This window comes from Bombina bombina, chromosome 2 (genome assembly GCF_027579735.1).
Source record: "Bombina bombina isolate aBomBom1 chromosome 2, aBomBom1.pri, whole genome shotgun sequence".
In the NCBI taxonomy this organism is placed as follows: domain Eukaryota; kingdom Metazoa; phylum Chordata; class Amphibia; order Anura; family Bombinatoridae; genus Bombina; species Bombina bombina.
The window spans coordinates 865,198,878-865,215,187 of record NC_069500.1 but is presented as its reverse complement, the minus strand read 5'-3'; the positions used below and the strand labels follow the sequence as shown (position 1 = coordinate 865,215,187).

Sequence of the window (16,310 nt, the reverse complement as noted above, 5' to 3'; positions counted from 1 at the left end):
GACTACAACATTATTAAAAAAAATATAAATAAGTACTGGTATATAGTAAAAGAGGATGATATTTTAGGGGAAAAAATTTCAGATAATCCAAAATTCATTTTTAAAAAAGCAAATAATTTAAAAACAATTCTGGCCCCAAGCGACTTAAAACAAAATAAAAATAGTCATAAAATACAAAAAGATCTAATGGGTAGGAGTATCAATGGTTTTTTCCCTTGTTACTCCTGCAAAGCCTGTGGTTTCAGCAAGAAAATAACAAACCTTAAAATCAATGGTTCAGATAAAATATTTTCAATAAAAGATACCATAAGATGCTCCACAAAAAATATTATCTATGTATTAAGATGCTCCTGTAATTTATTTTACATCGGAGAGACCAAAAGAATGGTCAAAGATCGTATCAGAGAACATCTAAACAACATAAAAAATGGTATAGAAAATACTCATCTTTATAAACATTTTAAAACAGTACACAAAAGCAATACAAAGGATTTGACATACTGGGGAATCAAAAAGGTACATAAACATTGGCGGGGAGGAAACATAGAAAAGAAACTGAAAATAAAAGAAGCAGAGCTGATATATAAATATAATACTCTATTTCCACATGGACTAAATTCAGAACTAGATCTCTCCCCTTTTCTCTTTGAATAAAAAATACCTATATAACAAAAAATACCTATATAACAAGAACTCATTCTTTATATTTTCTAATATTTTCTAACTTTTCTTTTCAATACAATCATATTTATATCATATTTCCTTTTTTATGTAATGGTTCAACAAAATAAAATAATATATCCTAAAATCAGTTAAAACGATATCTAGTTTATATAGAGAATATCTTCCATCACAAGATTAATTACTTTTCCATATAGAAACATTTTTTAGAGGGACTCCAACAATAATAAGAAAGTAAAGAGTTAACTGCAACTCCCAATAGAATATAACGAAACCTAGGTTTATGTTAAGTATTGCCTGGTGTTATATACATCCACCAGCTCTCTTTTTAATAGTTAAAATAAAGGTGTAATAGAAAAGAAAGATACTTCTGTTATAAGACCTAGATTTATGTAAACTATTGATGTAATATATAGTTATTAGCTCCTTTTTAATGGTTAATATGCTGATGTAAATGTATAGACAATTATTATATAAAATTGGAATAAATGAACAAAAGTAAAATCTACCTATAAACAAAATATTGGTGATTTAGACACACTACTGGGGCAATAAAAAAAGTGACTATTTCTACGAATGGAGATGGATATAGAAAATCCACCTTAAAAAAACAGAATTTATGTTTACCTGATAAATTACTTTCTCCAACGGTGTGTCGGGTCCACGGCGTCATCCTTACTTGTGGGATATTCTCTTCCCCAACAGGAAATGGCAAAGAGCCCAGCAAAGCTGGTCACATGATCCCTCCTAGGCTCCGCCTACCCCAGTCATTCGACCGACGTTAAGGAGGAATATTTGCATAGGAGAAACCATATGGTACCGTGGTGACTGTAGTTAAAGAAAATAAATTATCAGACCTGATTAAAAAAACCAGGGCGGGCCGTGGACCGGACACACCGTTGGAGAAAGTAATTTATCAGGTAAACATAAATTCTGTTTTCTCCAACATAGGTGTGTCCGGTCCACGGCGTCATCCTTACTTGTGGGAACCAATACCAAAGCTTTAGGACACGGATGAAGGGAGGGAGCAAATCAGGTCACCTAAATGGAAGGCACCACGGCTTGCAAAACCTTTCTCCCAAAAATAGCCTCAGAAGAAGCAAAAGTATCAAACTTGTAAAATTTGGTAAAAGTGTGCAGTGAAGACCAAGTCGCTGCCCTACATATCTGATCAACAGAAGCCTCGTTCTTGAAGGCCCATGTGGAAGCCACAGCCCTAGTGGAATGAGCTGTGATTCTTTCGGGAGGCTGCCGTCCGGCAGTCTCGTAAGCCAATCTGATGATGCTTTTAATCCAAAAAGAAAGAGAGGTAGAAGTTGCTTTTTGACCTCTCCTTTTACCGGAATAAACAACAAACAAGGAAGATGTTTGTCTAAAATCCTTTGTAGCATCTAAATAGAATTTTAGAGCGCGAACAACATCCAAATTGTGCAACAATCGTTCCTTCTTTGAAACTGGTTTCGGACACAGAGAAGGTACGATAATCTCCTGGTTAATGTTTTTGTTAAACACTAAAAAACTCTAAGCCATCTCCGTGGAGATGTTGCCTGTACAACGGCAAAGAGAATGACTGGGGTAGGCGGAGCCTAGGAGGGATCATGTGACCAGCTTTGCTGGGCTCTTTGCCATTTCCTGTTGGGGAAGAGAATATCCCACAAGTAAGGATGACGCCGTGGACCGGACACACCTATGTTGGAGAAAATGAGAATTTAGACATACTATGGGGGTTACTAAGAAATCGAAAATTTCCACCTTTAATGAAAATTAAGGAAGGACCAATAGAAAACATGCAAGATATTTAAATAGAAGCAACCATGAGTCACCAGCATCTTGATAAAGCTCTTAACAGAGCGAAACGCGTCGAGCTGGGTGACTTATACACAGACTGAGGAGCATTGCAAAATTATAAAGAAGAACTGCAAAATTCGTATTCATAACCCGGGTTGTGCACTTTACTATTGGCATTGCCATCTCCACCTTTTAAATCCACCTTAAGAACTGCGTGCTAAAGCACTAAGTGCAGTTCCATCTTTAACCTTTTTTCCACCTGAGCTACTAACGGAGATACAAGTAGCGGTGTCTTGGGAAATTATCCTCCCTAAAGGGAGCGTGACGTCAGACGCCGAACAGAGGCGGCAAAGCGAGAAGGATTGCAGTCAGAAGTCACAGGTTGATCCGATAAACACAGCGGTGAAATCAAAGGGATCTGTGAGTACTGAGACAAGAAAGCAAGTAAACCCCCAAAAATAGTGTGTACTAAAAGTTTGATTACATTCGCATCACCATACGTTGATATTTGTAAAGACTCTGACTGCGTGCAAGGCACTAAGAGCAGTCTCACAAAAAAAGTTTGTTTACCACGGACTGTGCAAAACCAAAACTGCATATTATTTAAGAAAATGATTTGCTAGACCAATAATTGTAAAGTATAAATAAGGTTTTTAGCTTTTTTTATATCTTCACCCAAATATGAAGTGTTGAAATTTCTGTTAAGTAAAGATCAAAGGTCAACTAAGACAAAGTAACTATTTAAAAGGTTTTTAAGTTAGCTTCATTGTTACTTTACCGTTATAAAGTCTTTAGCCAGCAATTGCTACGATATATACATATAGATGTAAAGGTTTAATATATATTGTTTTATGCATTTGGGAGACATCCCATAGTTTATTTTAGAGGAACTTGTAAACAGTCTAATATAGAAGTTTTATATTTTAACTAATATTTTAATAAATTGTAATTAATTTTGGATGGTACGTCTTGACTCCATATACTGTCATTTTTTACACTTACACCCATTAATATAAGGGATATATACACTCTGATAACACAGTGCAAAACACGGTTTTAGGTTAAAACATTTCACTTTTTATTCACACAGCTTCCTACCAAAATACACTAAGTATACACTAAGTAGAGAGACTTTAGAACTAATTTAATCACATTAAGTTTTATAAAAAAAAAAAATTTTTTTTTTTTTTAATATATTAATATTGGCACTTCATATTTCACTTTTTATAAAGTCACATAGATACGCATGATCCCTTAAGCTGGAAACAACGCCCCTATTCACTCTCCTATCTAGAAAACCGATAGGAATACACTACTACAATATAATAGCTTTTACCCACGTAATCTACTAGAGTATCTCCCAAAAAGCCAATTGATAAATGTACAGAGGATAGTCACTGAACCACAACAATTTGGTTAAAAGATCTCAGGAAATGCAAAAGAAATTTCTAGACAGAGGATACCCACAGGCAGTATTGGATGATGTAGCAATAATTTAGAGACATTGATCTCAAAGGTAGATAATAAGAATAGAATGTTTTTTTTTTCATCACAATATAGTACTCATGGCAAACAAATAGCTAAAATAATAAATAAACATTGGCCTATTCTCCAAAAATGCAACAGTCAGGTTAGAGAGTTCCAAGAAAGACCCATTATTGCATATAAGAGAGTCAGAAATTTAAGGGACCATTTTATCAATCTGACATAGGCCCCACTAAGCAGAAAGAACAAAGATTTTTGGGTAAAAGAAATTTTGGTTGTTATCCCTGTTTGGGATGTAAGAGCTGTAGCTCAATAATCAAAAGAAAAGAGTTTTTCCACCCCAGAAGTGGCCAAAAATGAGTTATTAGACATTTCTTTACATGTGAGACAACATTTGCTGTTTATCTAATAAAAGTGTCCGTTTTCCCTCACCTATATTGGAGAGACGGGGAGAAAAGTCAAAGACAAAATGAGCCAGCACCACTTCAATATTAGATGTGGTGACAGGGAGGCTCCGGTATCATACCACTTTTTAGAAAAGTGGCACTGTATAAGCCAACTGAGATGGCAAATAATTGATCATGTGGGCCCACAGAGGAAGGGAGTTAATCGTAAAAAACTCCTTAAACAGAAAGAAATGTATTGGATAAATAAGTTAGGGACAATGGTCCCAAATGGATTAAAAAGTGAGTTTGGTCGGTATTCTGATAAAAGGTTTAGGGACAATATCTTTTCTTGAAATTTAAACTTTAATAAGTTTAAATAAATGTGTGAATTGTGATATAGGTCAGTTTGGTGGTATTGCATTAAAACATTGTATATATTCTTTTGGATTTTCATTAACCCTTTGAGTGCTAAGCTGAATTTAATATTTTTCAGTTTTTTACTATTTTCAAAAAACATTTTTTTTTAATTTTCCCCCCAGATCCCCAAGAGTTATACCATTGGAAAGGTTAGGCGATTACCTGGGGGTCTGTAGTTGCTTAGATCCCTGAGATACAGGTATCTAAGCAGCATGCCCCCTTTCCCTATATTTTGTATTGACAATTTTAAATATTGCACGTGATGTCACCACACGTTACGGGAAGCCCCGGCATTGCCTGTCACTATGCAGGCCCGATCGCCAGGGTAGGAGCTGGTAGGGGCCCCCAGATTGCAAAAAAAGTAGTTGAGTGCTAATGACGGTTCTGAGCCGTCATTAGCACTCAAGGGGTTAAAGATGACATCAAATTTAAAGATGTAATGTTTAAAAGAATTAGGATTTAAATTTTTGTATAGTAATGATTATGTTTTAAAAAAAACACAAGGTGGCGCTAGAGGTAGTTTTTTGAATGGCGCCAAGCTAAGTAGTTTAAAAAGAGGCATTTTCTATGCACTGTGTGTATAGCATGATTAAGTGATATTGATCACGAAACGTTGCTAGTCTTTTTGTCAAATAAAGACTTTTTATATTTATTCTAGTGCTGTGGACAATATATTTTTATGGACTGATATTAGTGGAACGGGCAGTTTCCACAGTCTACACGAGCAGCTGTTCCACTTCCAAAGGAATTACAAAATATTTTCAGGCATATTAATAGGATCTATTTCTCACCCAGATATCAGCTTTTGTGGTAATTGGTTTCCCTCCATAAAGGTTGATCATTTCAGGGGCTCTATAGGACAGGGTGGTATACCTGGAATAAAGAGAGAGGAAAAAATAAGGTATTAGAAATTAGCATATTGTGGCCTGTACAATATAAAGTTGATGTTTGGACATATTTACATTTTTCTTTACTACAATAAACTTAAAGGGACCCTAAACACCTTCTGGTTTCTCATATTAAGTTTTTTTTTTAATAAAATAGTTACTGATTTGCATCTTTATTGTGTTTTTCCTTTTTTTTTATTACCCTTTTAATATTTATTTCTGTTTCAAATACTTACCTAAACCACCGCCTATTAAAAGTAATGATCGCCGCCATCTTGTAACGCACGTTACAGCTGATGCCTGTCACGTAATGTGCGCACCCATTTCCACTACCGCAAATACAAAGAGAGCAGTCTCCACAGAATCTATGAGGCTCGTACTCAGCAACCTTGTGAACGAGCTTCATACATTCAGTGGAGCCAATGTTACTGATTGACAGCTGTGTTAGAGGAATTTACTTTCTCTGAAGCTAGCTGTAAGAATCTACGGAGAAAAGGGTAATTTGCAGCCACATAAAACTTATACTGCAGTGCTTGGCTGTCTCTGTCTGGTCATTTATCCCTGTTGTGTACGGAACAGGACTACATTCTTTGGCTGACATTTCCCTACCCCTAACAAAAGTCAAACAAAGCTTTCCCTACAGTATCTGCTCTGATCTTCCTAATGCCTATTCCCTATCACATGCGAGCACAGAGAGTGTGAGCTGCCGGGCAGAGCCGCAAATCACAGCCTAGGAATGCAACAGATTTGCATAATGTCCGATCAGCAAACACTCTGACAGGCTTGAACGGAGGGGAGGGGGGGGGGGGCTTGGAGAGAAAGGTGAGGGGTAAGAAGGGCGGCACACAGCTTATTGTTTCAGAATTCAGACAGCAGATGATTAGGACACAGAAGCTGCCTCGCTGGGCGACAGATCCCTAACCCATCCCTCTTTCCCTTGCACTACAAGAACTTATTTTCCCTTCTCACCAGAGAGAAAAAATATTTTAAATGTGCACATAGGAATGAATAAATAACATACATAAATTAAACTTGAAATAATAAATGTAATTGTATTAGCTATATAGCAATCAATAGCTGATGCTGCTTAAAAATCTATTATTGTGCAAAAAAAAAAAAAAGCTAAAGATAATCCCTGCAAATGTTATAGCAGCAGAAGTTTTTTTTACTTATGCTGTGAGAGCAATGTCTACATGCGTGCACGCTCACAGCAATAAGCACAGACTTCACCATGTCTGCACAGATTCGTCAGGGAGCAGGAACAAAGCACAAGTAAATGTAAAAAAAATAAAAAATAGGAACACCTATAATAAAAAAAAATGTGATTTGCATTTTAAAAACTAAAACGGCATTATGACTAAAAAAAAACAAAAAACCCTAATGACAAGTGTTTAATGTCCCTTTAAGTTCCATAATATAAATTAAAGGGACATTCCAGCTAAAATTGGAATTCACATGGATGCATTTCAGTTTTGAATAGAAGCATGTTTGTAATATACATGTATTAGCAAAAATGCTTCTAATAAAAGCTATAGCTGTTTCAAAAGTGTATTTAAGTATGCACCGTGCACCAGCATTTTAAGCACAGCACTTGCACAGAGAGCTTAAGATGCTTGTACCATCTGGGAATGACTCAGTTTGTTAATTGCTGACACGAAACAAGCCCCACTGGTGCTCGGAGCAGCTGCAGTATATAAAATGCTGGTGCACTTGGAATATCTAGCTATGCTTCACATGCACGCGCAAAGAAATATGTTAACACTTAATCAGTTATAACATTTTTGCCAATACATGCATGTAACAAATATGTTTTTATTCAAAGATGTAATTCTTCTATGGGCATTTCAATTTTGACTGGAATGTCCCTTTAACGTTGAACCAAATTTAAAAAAAGAAAAAATAACAATGTCTATAGCAAATGCATGACAAGATCATCAGTGAGAATTAAATGCATATCTACTGTTCTCAAATTTCATGAAAAGGATAAAAATACTTTTCACTGTGGATTTCTTTTAAAATTTAACACTCATGAGTATTGTAAAAAAAAAAAAAATCTCCCTATCTAATTCAGTCACCCCCCCCCCCCCTACTTGGCTTTATCTACAGGCCTATCAAACTATGAGATGTTTGCGTCCCTCCAATATACTTTTTCCCTTAGGCCACAGATCAGATTTAAATACATACATGTATTTATTTATAGTTTTAATTCAGTTCTACAAACTGCAGGTAGAGAAATCATTAACCCCTTCACACCGTTTGGATGTTTCGTGCTGGGCTTTAACGCCGTTAGGATGGCATGGAACGTACTACCATATACTGTGTCCTGCATCTTCCCTCATTGATGTAGGCAGGGATCAGCCTGTGGGGTGTACCTAGCAGGAGAGGCAGTCTCCCATGATCTGATCCCAGCCTTGAAACCATGTGACCGCATTGACGACCGTGTGATTTCATTTTTACTAATAGCGTTTACATCGGAACTTCGTTTCAATGTCAACAACTATTGTACCAGCACAAAGGGGTTAAAGAAACACAACTGTCAATATTATGATGGGGATGTAGATCCCTAGTATATTACTGCCCAAAAGTTTCTACTAATGAGCCTTAAAAAAATTATAAAATACCATTTGATGCATCTTTTTTTTTTTTTTCAAATCAAATTTATTAAGAATCCATCAAATAACAACCAAGAAAGGAAAATCTCATGATCAAATGGCACGGGATAAATGACAGCAGAAAGGCAAAATATAACATATCATATACATAATACCATCTTATATATAGAAAGAAAAAAAAACAAAAAAAACAGCAGCTTGCTACATAATTTGTACCTTCTTTAAACAAACGAGACATGTTCCTGCTCACCTTATCCCTGAGAATGAAATCTGTTGATTCCTATTTTTTCTATATCTCTTTCTTCCTTTTGATCTAAGTACTCATTAAAATAACCTCCAAACCTTAAATATTTCTCGATATCTGAATACAGCACTCTGCCCTCTTAACAGGAGTGCACAAAAAATAAAATAAAAAAAAAAAAGAAAGGAAAAATCTCTCTCCCCTCTCCCCCCCCCCCCGAAACCTCCACGCCAGACCGGGGCCCCCCCCTCCTCACTTTTATAACCAGTTATGGGGCAACACTTCCTCTACAATCAGCATAATCAACAAAGGCCAGTTCCTTAATGGAGCAATAAACTGCCGCTGAGTTTCGCATGGCCATGATAAAACTATGCCTTTCCACTTCTCAAAGAACCTTCTGAACTGTTTTTCAGCAGCGCGCGTTAAACCATATCTTTCTACTGTCATCTGTAATTTCATGCTGCTTATGAATTCTCCTAATCTAAGGGGGGCTGGTGACTTCCAGCTCCTAAAAATTAAGTTCCGTGCGGCCAAAATGGCCGTATTTATAAGTAACCTGTCCCCTATTGTTCTGGAGTCTTTCCTTAAAAAGAATACATCGCTTGGAAGAATTTCCACTCTTTCCTGTAAAAATCTGTTTAACCAATATTGCACTTTGCGCCAGAACTGCCCAATCTTCGGGCATTCCCAAAGGCAGTGTTTTAACCCAGCCTTCTCAAGATTACACTTTGAACAAATCTCTTTCTGCCCTCCCTGCCGCCATTTGGCAATTCTATAAGGTGTCAGGTAAAAATTGTTCATCAGTTTAAACTGCGATTCCCTCCAGCTTACTAATGATGTTGCTTCTCTGGCCCGGGCAAAACTCTGTATAATTTCCTCCCTATGTATTGGCCCAAAGTTTTTTGTTAATTTTTCTTTTAGATTATCCAAATGTGTTTCCCCTGATACTGCCTGAATTCCCTGATACCAGTAAGATAGTGCGTGTTTACCTGCCTTATATAATTTAAGACCTGATTCAATTCCAGGGTCCCAAACCAATCTGTACTTCCGTAGCATTTCAGATAGGAAGCTTCTGACTTGCAAATATGCAAAGAAGTTATTTGTTGGTAAATGAAACTCCCTCGCTATGGCCTCAAAGGTTTGTATTATCCCCCTTTCTCCTGACACTAGCTGAGAAAAATAAACTATCCCTTTTTGCCTCCAATTTTTAAATATCTCGTTATAAAACCCAGGTGAAAAATCTGGGGTCCCAACAATAGGCAGATACTTTGACAATTGAAAATCTTGGCCCCTGAGAGTACAGAATTTTTGCCACGCTTGTACCACACTAGAAAACGTAGTCAGATTACTTATTTTACTTGGTAATCTATGGTACGAATGATGTAGAATTGCCTTAAGGTCAAATGGAGCTATTATTGCAGACTCTATCTCATAGTAAGTGACATAGTTTGCCTCTGTAATCCAATCAATCCCGAATTTAATAAGTGCGGCAATGTTATAGTGACTAATACTGGGCAGTGCGAGGCCAGCATATTTCTTACCTTGTGTAAGTTTCTCAAAGGCTATTCTAGGTATCTTCTTCCCCCATATGAAGCTATTACATGCTTTTTTATATCTGCCCAAATCTTGTTTAGAGATAAGGAATGGTAAATTTTGCATCAGAAATAATAGCTGAGGGAATACTATTGTCTTTATCAGCATAATTTTTGCCGATAGAGACAAATAGTATATATTCCATCTTTCTAGCCTCTCTTGTAGATTATTGAAAAATTCACCGTAATTTAAGTGGTACCACTCTTTGGGGTTCTTGCTGATTTTAATGCCTAAATAATTAATGCAATCCACTTCTCTAAATGTATGTTGAACATAACTTTGCCTCGTTTTCTTGATCCAAAGTAACTCTGATTTCTTAGAGTTAATTCTGTATCCCGAAAATTGACTAAAGCTCTTAATAATTCCAAGACATTTAGGGATATTTACATTAGTGTCTTGGAGAAATAGAACAATATCGTCCGCATAGAGTGAAATAGTTACCCTCTGGCCCCCCAGCGGAACTCCAGACATTTCTTGTCTTAAAGGGACAGTCTACACCCTATCATACTTTTTACCTACCTGCTTAAACATAATAAACAAGTGTCCTGAACCAGGTCAATGGTACACCAGCTAGAAAGCAATAACTGTAATTGTGAAAACGTTTTTCTTTTTATCAGTTTAAAATGGCCACCAAGCTCCACCCACCTCTTTACCTGTCTTTGGTTATGTGCATTACTTCCAATCTTGATCGACTCGTAAATCATTTCTCATGAACGTACATACTAATTTGCATATGAGCAGTTAAGTCACTGGAGTGTAGCAGCCTATTCAGTCCCTAATGCTTTAGGTTGTGTAACTATCGTTCCGGATGAGGATCAGTAAGCACTGCTTTGCATAGCCCTTAATTTGCATAGTTTTTTTTAAATTAATTTTAAAATATTTTTTTATAGTTTTATTTATTTTGCCTAATATATTTATATGATACTATATTTTTTTAAAAAATATTGGATACTTTCTCATATTGTGTGTTACGCTGCATTTTTATTCTCTTTCTGCCGGTGGCTGGCTACATTATCATCTCCTCCCTCAGATTACCTTTAGCAGGGCATGCTTATTTTCCTGACGTCTTGCTGTATACTCCTCTTGCCCTTATCATACTATAGTTAAGATCTTATCTTAAAGTTCCATCCAACCTGCTCACACTGATTGTTACTTACTAATATTTCTACAAAATATTTAACTCCGATTTGAGATCACTAGAAAAGTTTTAGAAATTTCAAATAAGCGTTCTAGAATTCATACTGTCTTTAATACATCATTGAAGTGCAGGAACTGATGGTCAATTTAATATTTACACTGAATACTCGATTGAAATTGTAGTATGTAAAATGTTGTACTAGACATTAGACTCCCCTTGTGTAACTTGCAGATCCCATATGAATTTTTTTTTCTTAATCTATTTTACTGATTCATATCAGACAAAATATTTAAGGATATTCAGCTCCCAAATCTGGCAAACATTATTAAATATGTCTAAAAGAGTCTAAGAAGACGCTTTTACACACAAAGGATCTATGAGTAATTTAATTTGCATATTCAAATCTATGTTAATATTTGCAATATATTCATTCTAAAAGTCTCTTCAAGTAGAATAACAACCAACAGAGGGCGCTGTATATCACTAACAATTAATAGAGGATGCTGTATATCATGAATAACCAACAGAGGGCACTGTATGTCACTAACAAAAAATAGCACCCTCTATTGGTTGTTCATATAACAACAACAAAAAATAGCACCCTCTATTGGTTGTTAGGGATATAAAGCATTCTCTATTAGCTGTTCAGGGTATACAATACATAACTTTATTGCAAGATCTTAATTCATGACTTATTATTGCCAGTCTATAGATTATCAGTGCTGCTTCATAACATCAAATTAAAACTAAATTTTTGGAATAATTAAGTATATATTGTTTTATATATACACTAGGTATTAAAATGCAATATGTATATAAAATAAGAAAAACTTTGTATTAGGTAATGCTATTGGACTCCTCTTGTGTAGCTTGCAGGTCTTATGTGATTTTTATTTATTTTTTTTCTCTGTTTTAGTGACTCATATCAGACTGAACATTTATTAAGGATATTCATATATCAAATCTGGCAAACATTATCAAATAGCTCTAAAAGTCTGTTTTTACATGCAGAGTATTTATGGGTAATTTTAATTTGCATATTCAAATGTATGCTAATATATATTTATTCATTCTAAAAGCCTCCTCAAGTACAATGAAGATTGAATACATAAAATAGTTTAGCCTAGATTAAGTTTGTCTGCGTTATGCAATAAATCTTCAATTAAACTTAGTCAGTGGTCACTTTCTACTTCCTAATCTTAACATCATGAATCTTGCACAAAATATTTTTTTAAAGTATTTAACGCCGATTTACGACTAGGAGAAGAAAGTTTTAGAAATTTCAAATAAGTTTTCTAGAAAGGTTGTTGTCATTGACACTTTCAAAAGATATATATTGTATTTAACACCTCATCAAAGTACAGAAACTGAAATGGTCAATGTATTATTTACATTGAATCCAATATTGATATTGTAATATATAAAATTTTGTATTAGACATTAGACTCCTCTTGTGTAACTTGCAGATTCCAAATGAATTTTTTTTTCTTTATAATCTATTTTGGTGATTCATATCAGACACAATATTTAAGGATATTCAGCTCCCAAATCTGGCAAACATTATTAAATATTTATTAAAGAGTCTAAGAATAGTCTTTTACACGCAAAGGATCTATGGGTAATTTAATTTGCATATTCAAATCTATGCTAATATTTGCAATATATTCATTCTAAAAGTCTCTTCAAGCAGAATAACAACCAACAGAGGGCACTGTATATCACTAACAAAAGAAAGTGCTTTATATTATGAATACCTAACAGAGAGAGCACCCTCTATTGGAGGTTAGGGATAGCATTCTCTAATGGTTTTTCATATAACAAAAGAAATAGCACTCTCTATTGGTTGTTAGGGATATAAAGCATTCTCTATTGGTTGTTAGGGATATACAATACATCACGGTTTATGGCAAGCTTTTAATTCATGTTTTATTATTGGCGGTCTATAGATTATCACTGCTTTATAACATCAAATTGAAACTAAATCTTTGAAATATGTAAGCTTATTGTTTTATTTACACTAGGTATAAAAATGAAATATTTAGTAAAGTGTATAGAAGGAAAAAAACAACAACTTTGTATTAGGTATTGGACTCCCCTTGTGTAGCTTGCAGGTTTTATGTGATTTTTTTTTTCAGTTCCCAAATCAAAAATCTTAACAAATATCTCTAAGAGCCTGTTCATAAATAATTCCAATAGAGGGCGTTGTATATCACTAACAACCAACAGAGAGTGCTGTATATCACGAATAACCAACAGAGGGCACTGTATGTCACTAACACAAAAAAACAGCACTATTGGTTGTTAGGGATATAAAGCATTCTCTATTGGTAGATCATATAACAAAAACAAATAGCAGTCTTAGAGGTTGTTTGGTATATAAAGCATTCTCTATTGGCTGTTCATGATATACAATACATCACTGCTTATAGCAAACTGATAGATAGATATATAGAGGTTAGAGATATATATATAAATATTTATATGCTAAATATTTATTGATCTTGAGGAGACTGTAAGAATATATAGATGGCACATATATTAGCATAAATTTAAATATGCAAATTAAACTACCCATCAATGCTTTGCGTATAATAACAGGCTTTAGTTAGATTCTTTTACAGCTATTTTATCACATTTTCAGTTTTAGGATCTGAATATCCTCAAATCGTAAATGTTCTGGGTAATATGAAGCACCAAAATAAAAAGCAAAATTTTGGAGATGATCTGCAACCTATACATAAAAAAAGACCAAAATCTAGCAACAAATTATTATGATTCTAAGTCAGGGATTGACAGCTAATTACCATATATGTAAAGTTATCTCTCATGGCTGTGACAGAAAAGTCCTTACACATGTATAAATAATACAACCTGTAAAATTCTATAAAGTGTAATTCTTATAGCTAATCATTTAGTGCTGTCTAGTAAAGAGGTGTGGTATAGTATATGTCATTACACCTTTATAATATCAATTTTCAGTATTGTTCTTATCAGAGACTTAAACTATCAGTAATTAATTGGTGGTCATTAATAAACTACCAAGCACTCCAGCATTACATTTAAGTATAAGTTTACAAATAAAAATAGTAAGTGTTGCATATACAAATCATATACCTGTGCACTCTTTATTTTACTTGAGAAGACTTAGAAAGAATATAAAAAGAATATAAATTTAAATATGCAAATCAAAACTACCCACAGATGATTTGCAACTAAAAACAGGATTTACTAAATAGACTCTTTTAGAACTATTTGATTGCATTTTCAAATTTGGGAGCTGAATATCCTCAATAAATTATACAGCACCCTATATTGGTTGTTAGTGATATACAGAGCTCTCTATTGATTGTTAGTTACATACAGCGCCCTCTATTGGTTGTTATGATATACAGCGCCCTCTATTGGCTGTTATGATATACAGCGCCCTCTGTTGGTTTAGTGATATACAGCACCCTCTATTGGTTATTAGTGATATACAGCGGCCTCAATAGGGACAGACGGATAGGGACAAAGGGACAGGGATAGAGGTATAGGGACAGGGATAAAAGGATAGGGACAAAGGGACAGGGATAGAGGTATAGGGACAGGGATAAAAGGATAGGGACAAAGGGATAGGGATATTGACAGGACAGGGATAAAAGGACAGGGACAGAGGAATAGGGACAGAGGGACAGGGATGGGGGACAGGGATAGAGGGACATAGGGAGAGGGATAGAGGGATAGGGACAGGGATAGAGGGATATAGGGAAAGGGATAGAGGGATAGGGACAGAGATAGAGGGCTAGAGACAGGGATAGAAGGATAGAAGGATAGGGATAGATGGACCTCACTTTAAAAAAATAGACTGCCCTCTGGGCTTTGATGAGGCCTCTTTCCAGCACGTATCCACGTTTTTTTTTACAGGCATAACGAAGAAGTTTGGAGCAACTTGCCGCTATCATACTAAGGCCAAGAACGGCTTAGCATATATCTGGATATTCACTGTAACTTACAGGTCGTATGGTCCTTTATTACTATCTGCCATTGAATTGTGCGCATCAGCTATCATACTGTGCACTGGCATTGAAATATTACCCTGTCGAGGGGACGAATTTGTTCATTTGACAACAACAAGGAGTTGAGAATTAGGCATACATGCTTACATACTAACGAGCAGCATTTCTCTGGGCATCTTTACGCTTGCTAGCTTACTGGATACTAACCGCAACTGTTTGCATTCCTTGCTTGAACTCTTTGATGAACTAAATACATATGACCTTATACAGCATTCCATCCAGACTGTGTGTGATAAACTGCATATGCTATTATATTGGTTATCATGCATATATATGCTGAATTGTACATATCCTGAGGGCAAGACTGCACTGACCACTTAGATCCCAACTCTCTAACCTGCCCAGTGGTGTATACCTCAGTTATGAGGTGCCAGTAGCAGCAGGGTGTAGTAGGTCTTTGCCGCGTTTCCCCTGAATATACCTTTCTATCTGTATGCAGAAACTCTGCATGCCTGTAATCACTTTACCTTATTTAAAAGACAGTCATTCCTTTCTTAGATCCCATTCACTATTTACCTGCCCAGCTGAGACCTCTAATATGGGGTGCTCTGTGCAGCAGGGTGTAGAAAGATTGACATGCCTTTAAAAGCTACAGTGGATATAAGAAGTCTACACACCCCTGTTAAAATGTCAGGTTTCTGTGATGTAAAAAAAATGAGACAAAGATAAATCATTTCAGAACTTTTTCCACCTTTAATGTGACCTATAAACTGTACAACTCAATTGAAAAACAAACTGAAATCTTTTAGGTAAAGGGAAATAAAAAACTAAAATAATATGGTTGCATAAGTGTGACCACCCTTAAACTAATACTTTATTGAAACACCTTTTGATATTATTACAGCACTCAGTCTTTTTGGGTATGAGTTTTTCAGCATGGCACATCTTGACTTGGCAAGATTTGCCCACTCTTCTTTGCAAAAACACTATAAATCTGTCAGATTGTGAGGGCATCTCCTGTGCACAGCCCTCTTCAGATCACCCCACAGATTATAAATTGGATTCAGGTCTGGGCTCTGGCTGGGCC

The 16,310-nt window shown here is 35.5% G+C and overlaps 1 protein-coding gene across 1 annotated transcript in view; it reads right to left on the bottom strand.

The window, feature by feature from the left end:
* The window catches only part of BMP2K (BMP2 inducible kinase), a 479,609-nt gene that overhangs the window by 133,487 nt on the left and 329,812 nt on the right, over positions 1-16,310 (bottom strand). Inside the window, exon 6 of the mRNA XM_053703190.1 lies at positions 5,549-5,630. Coding sequence (XP_053559165.1) covers positions 5,549-5,630 — 82 coding nt within the window. The remainder of the gene's footprint in view (positions 1-5,548; positions 5,631-16,310) is intronic.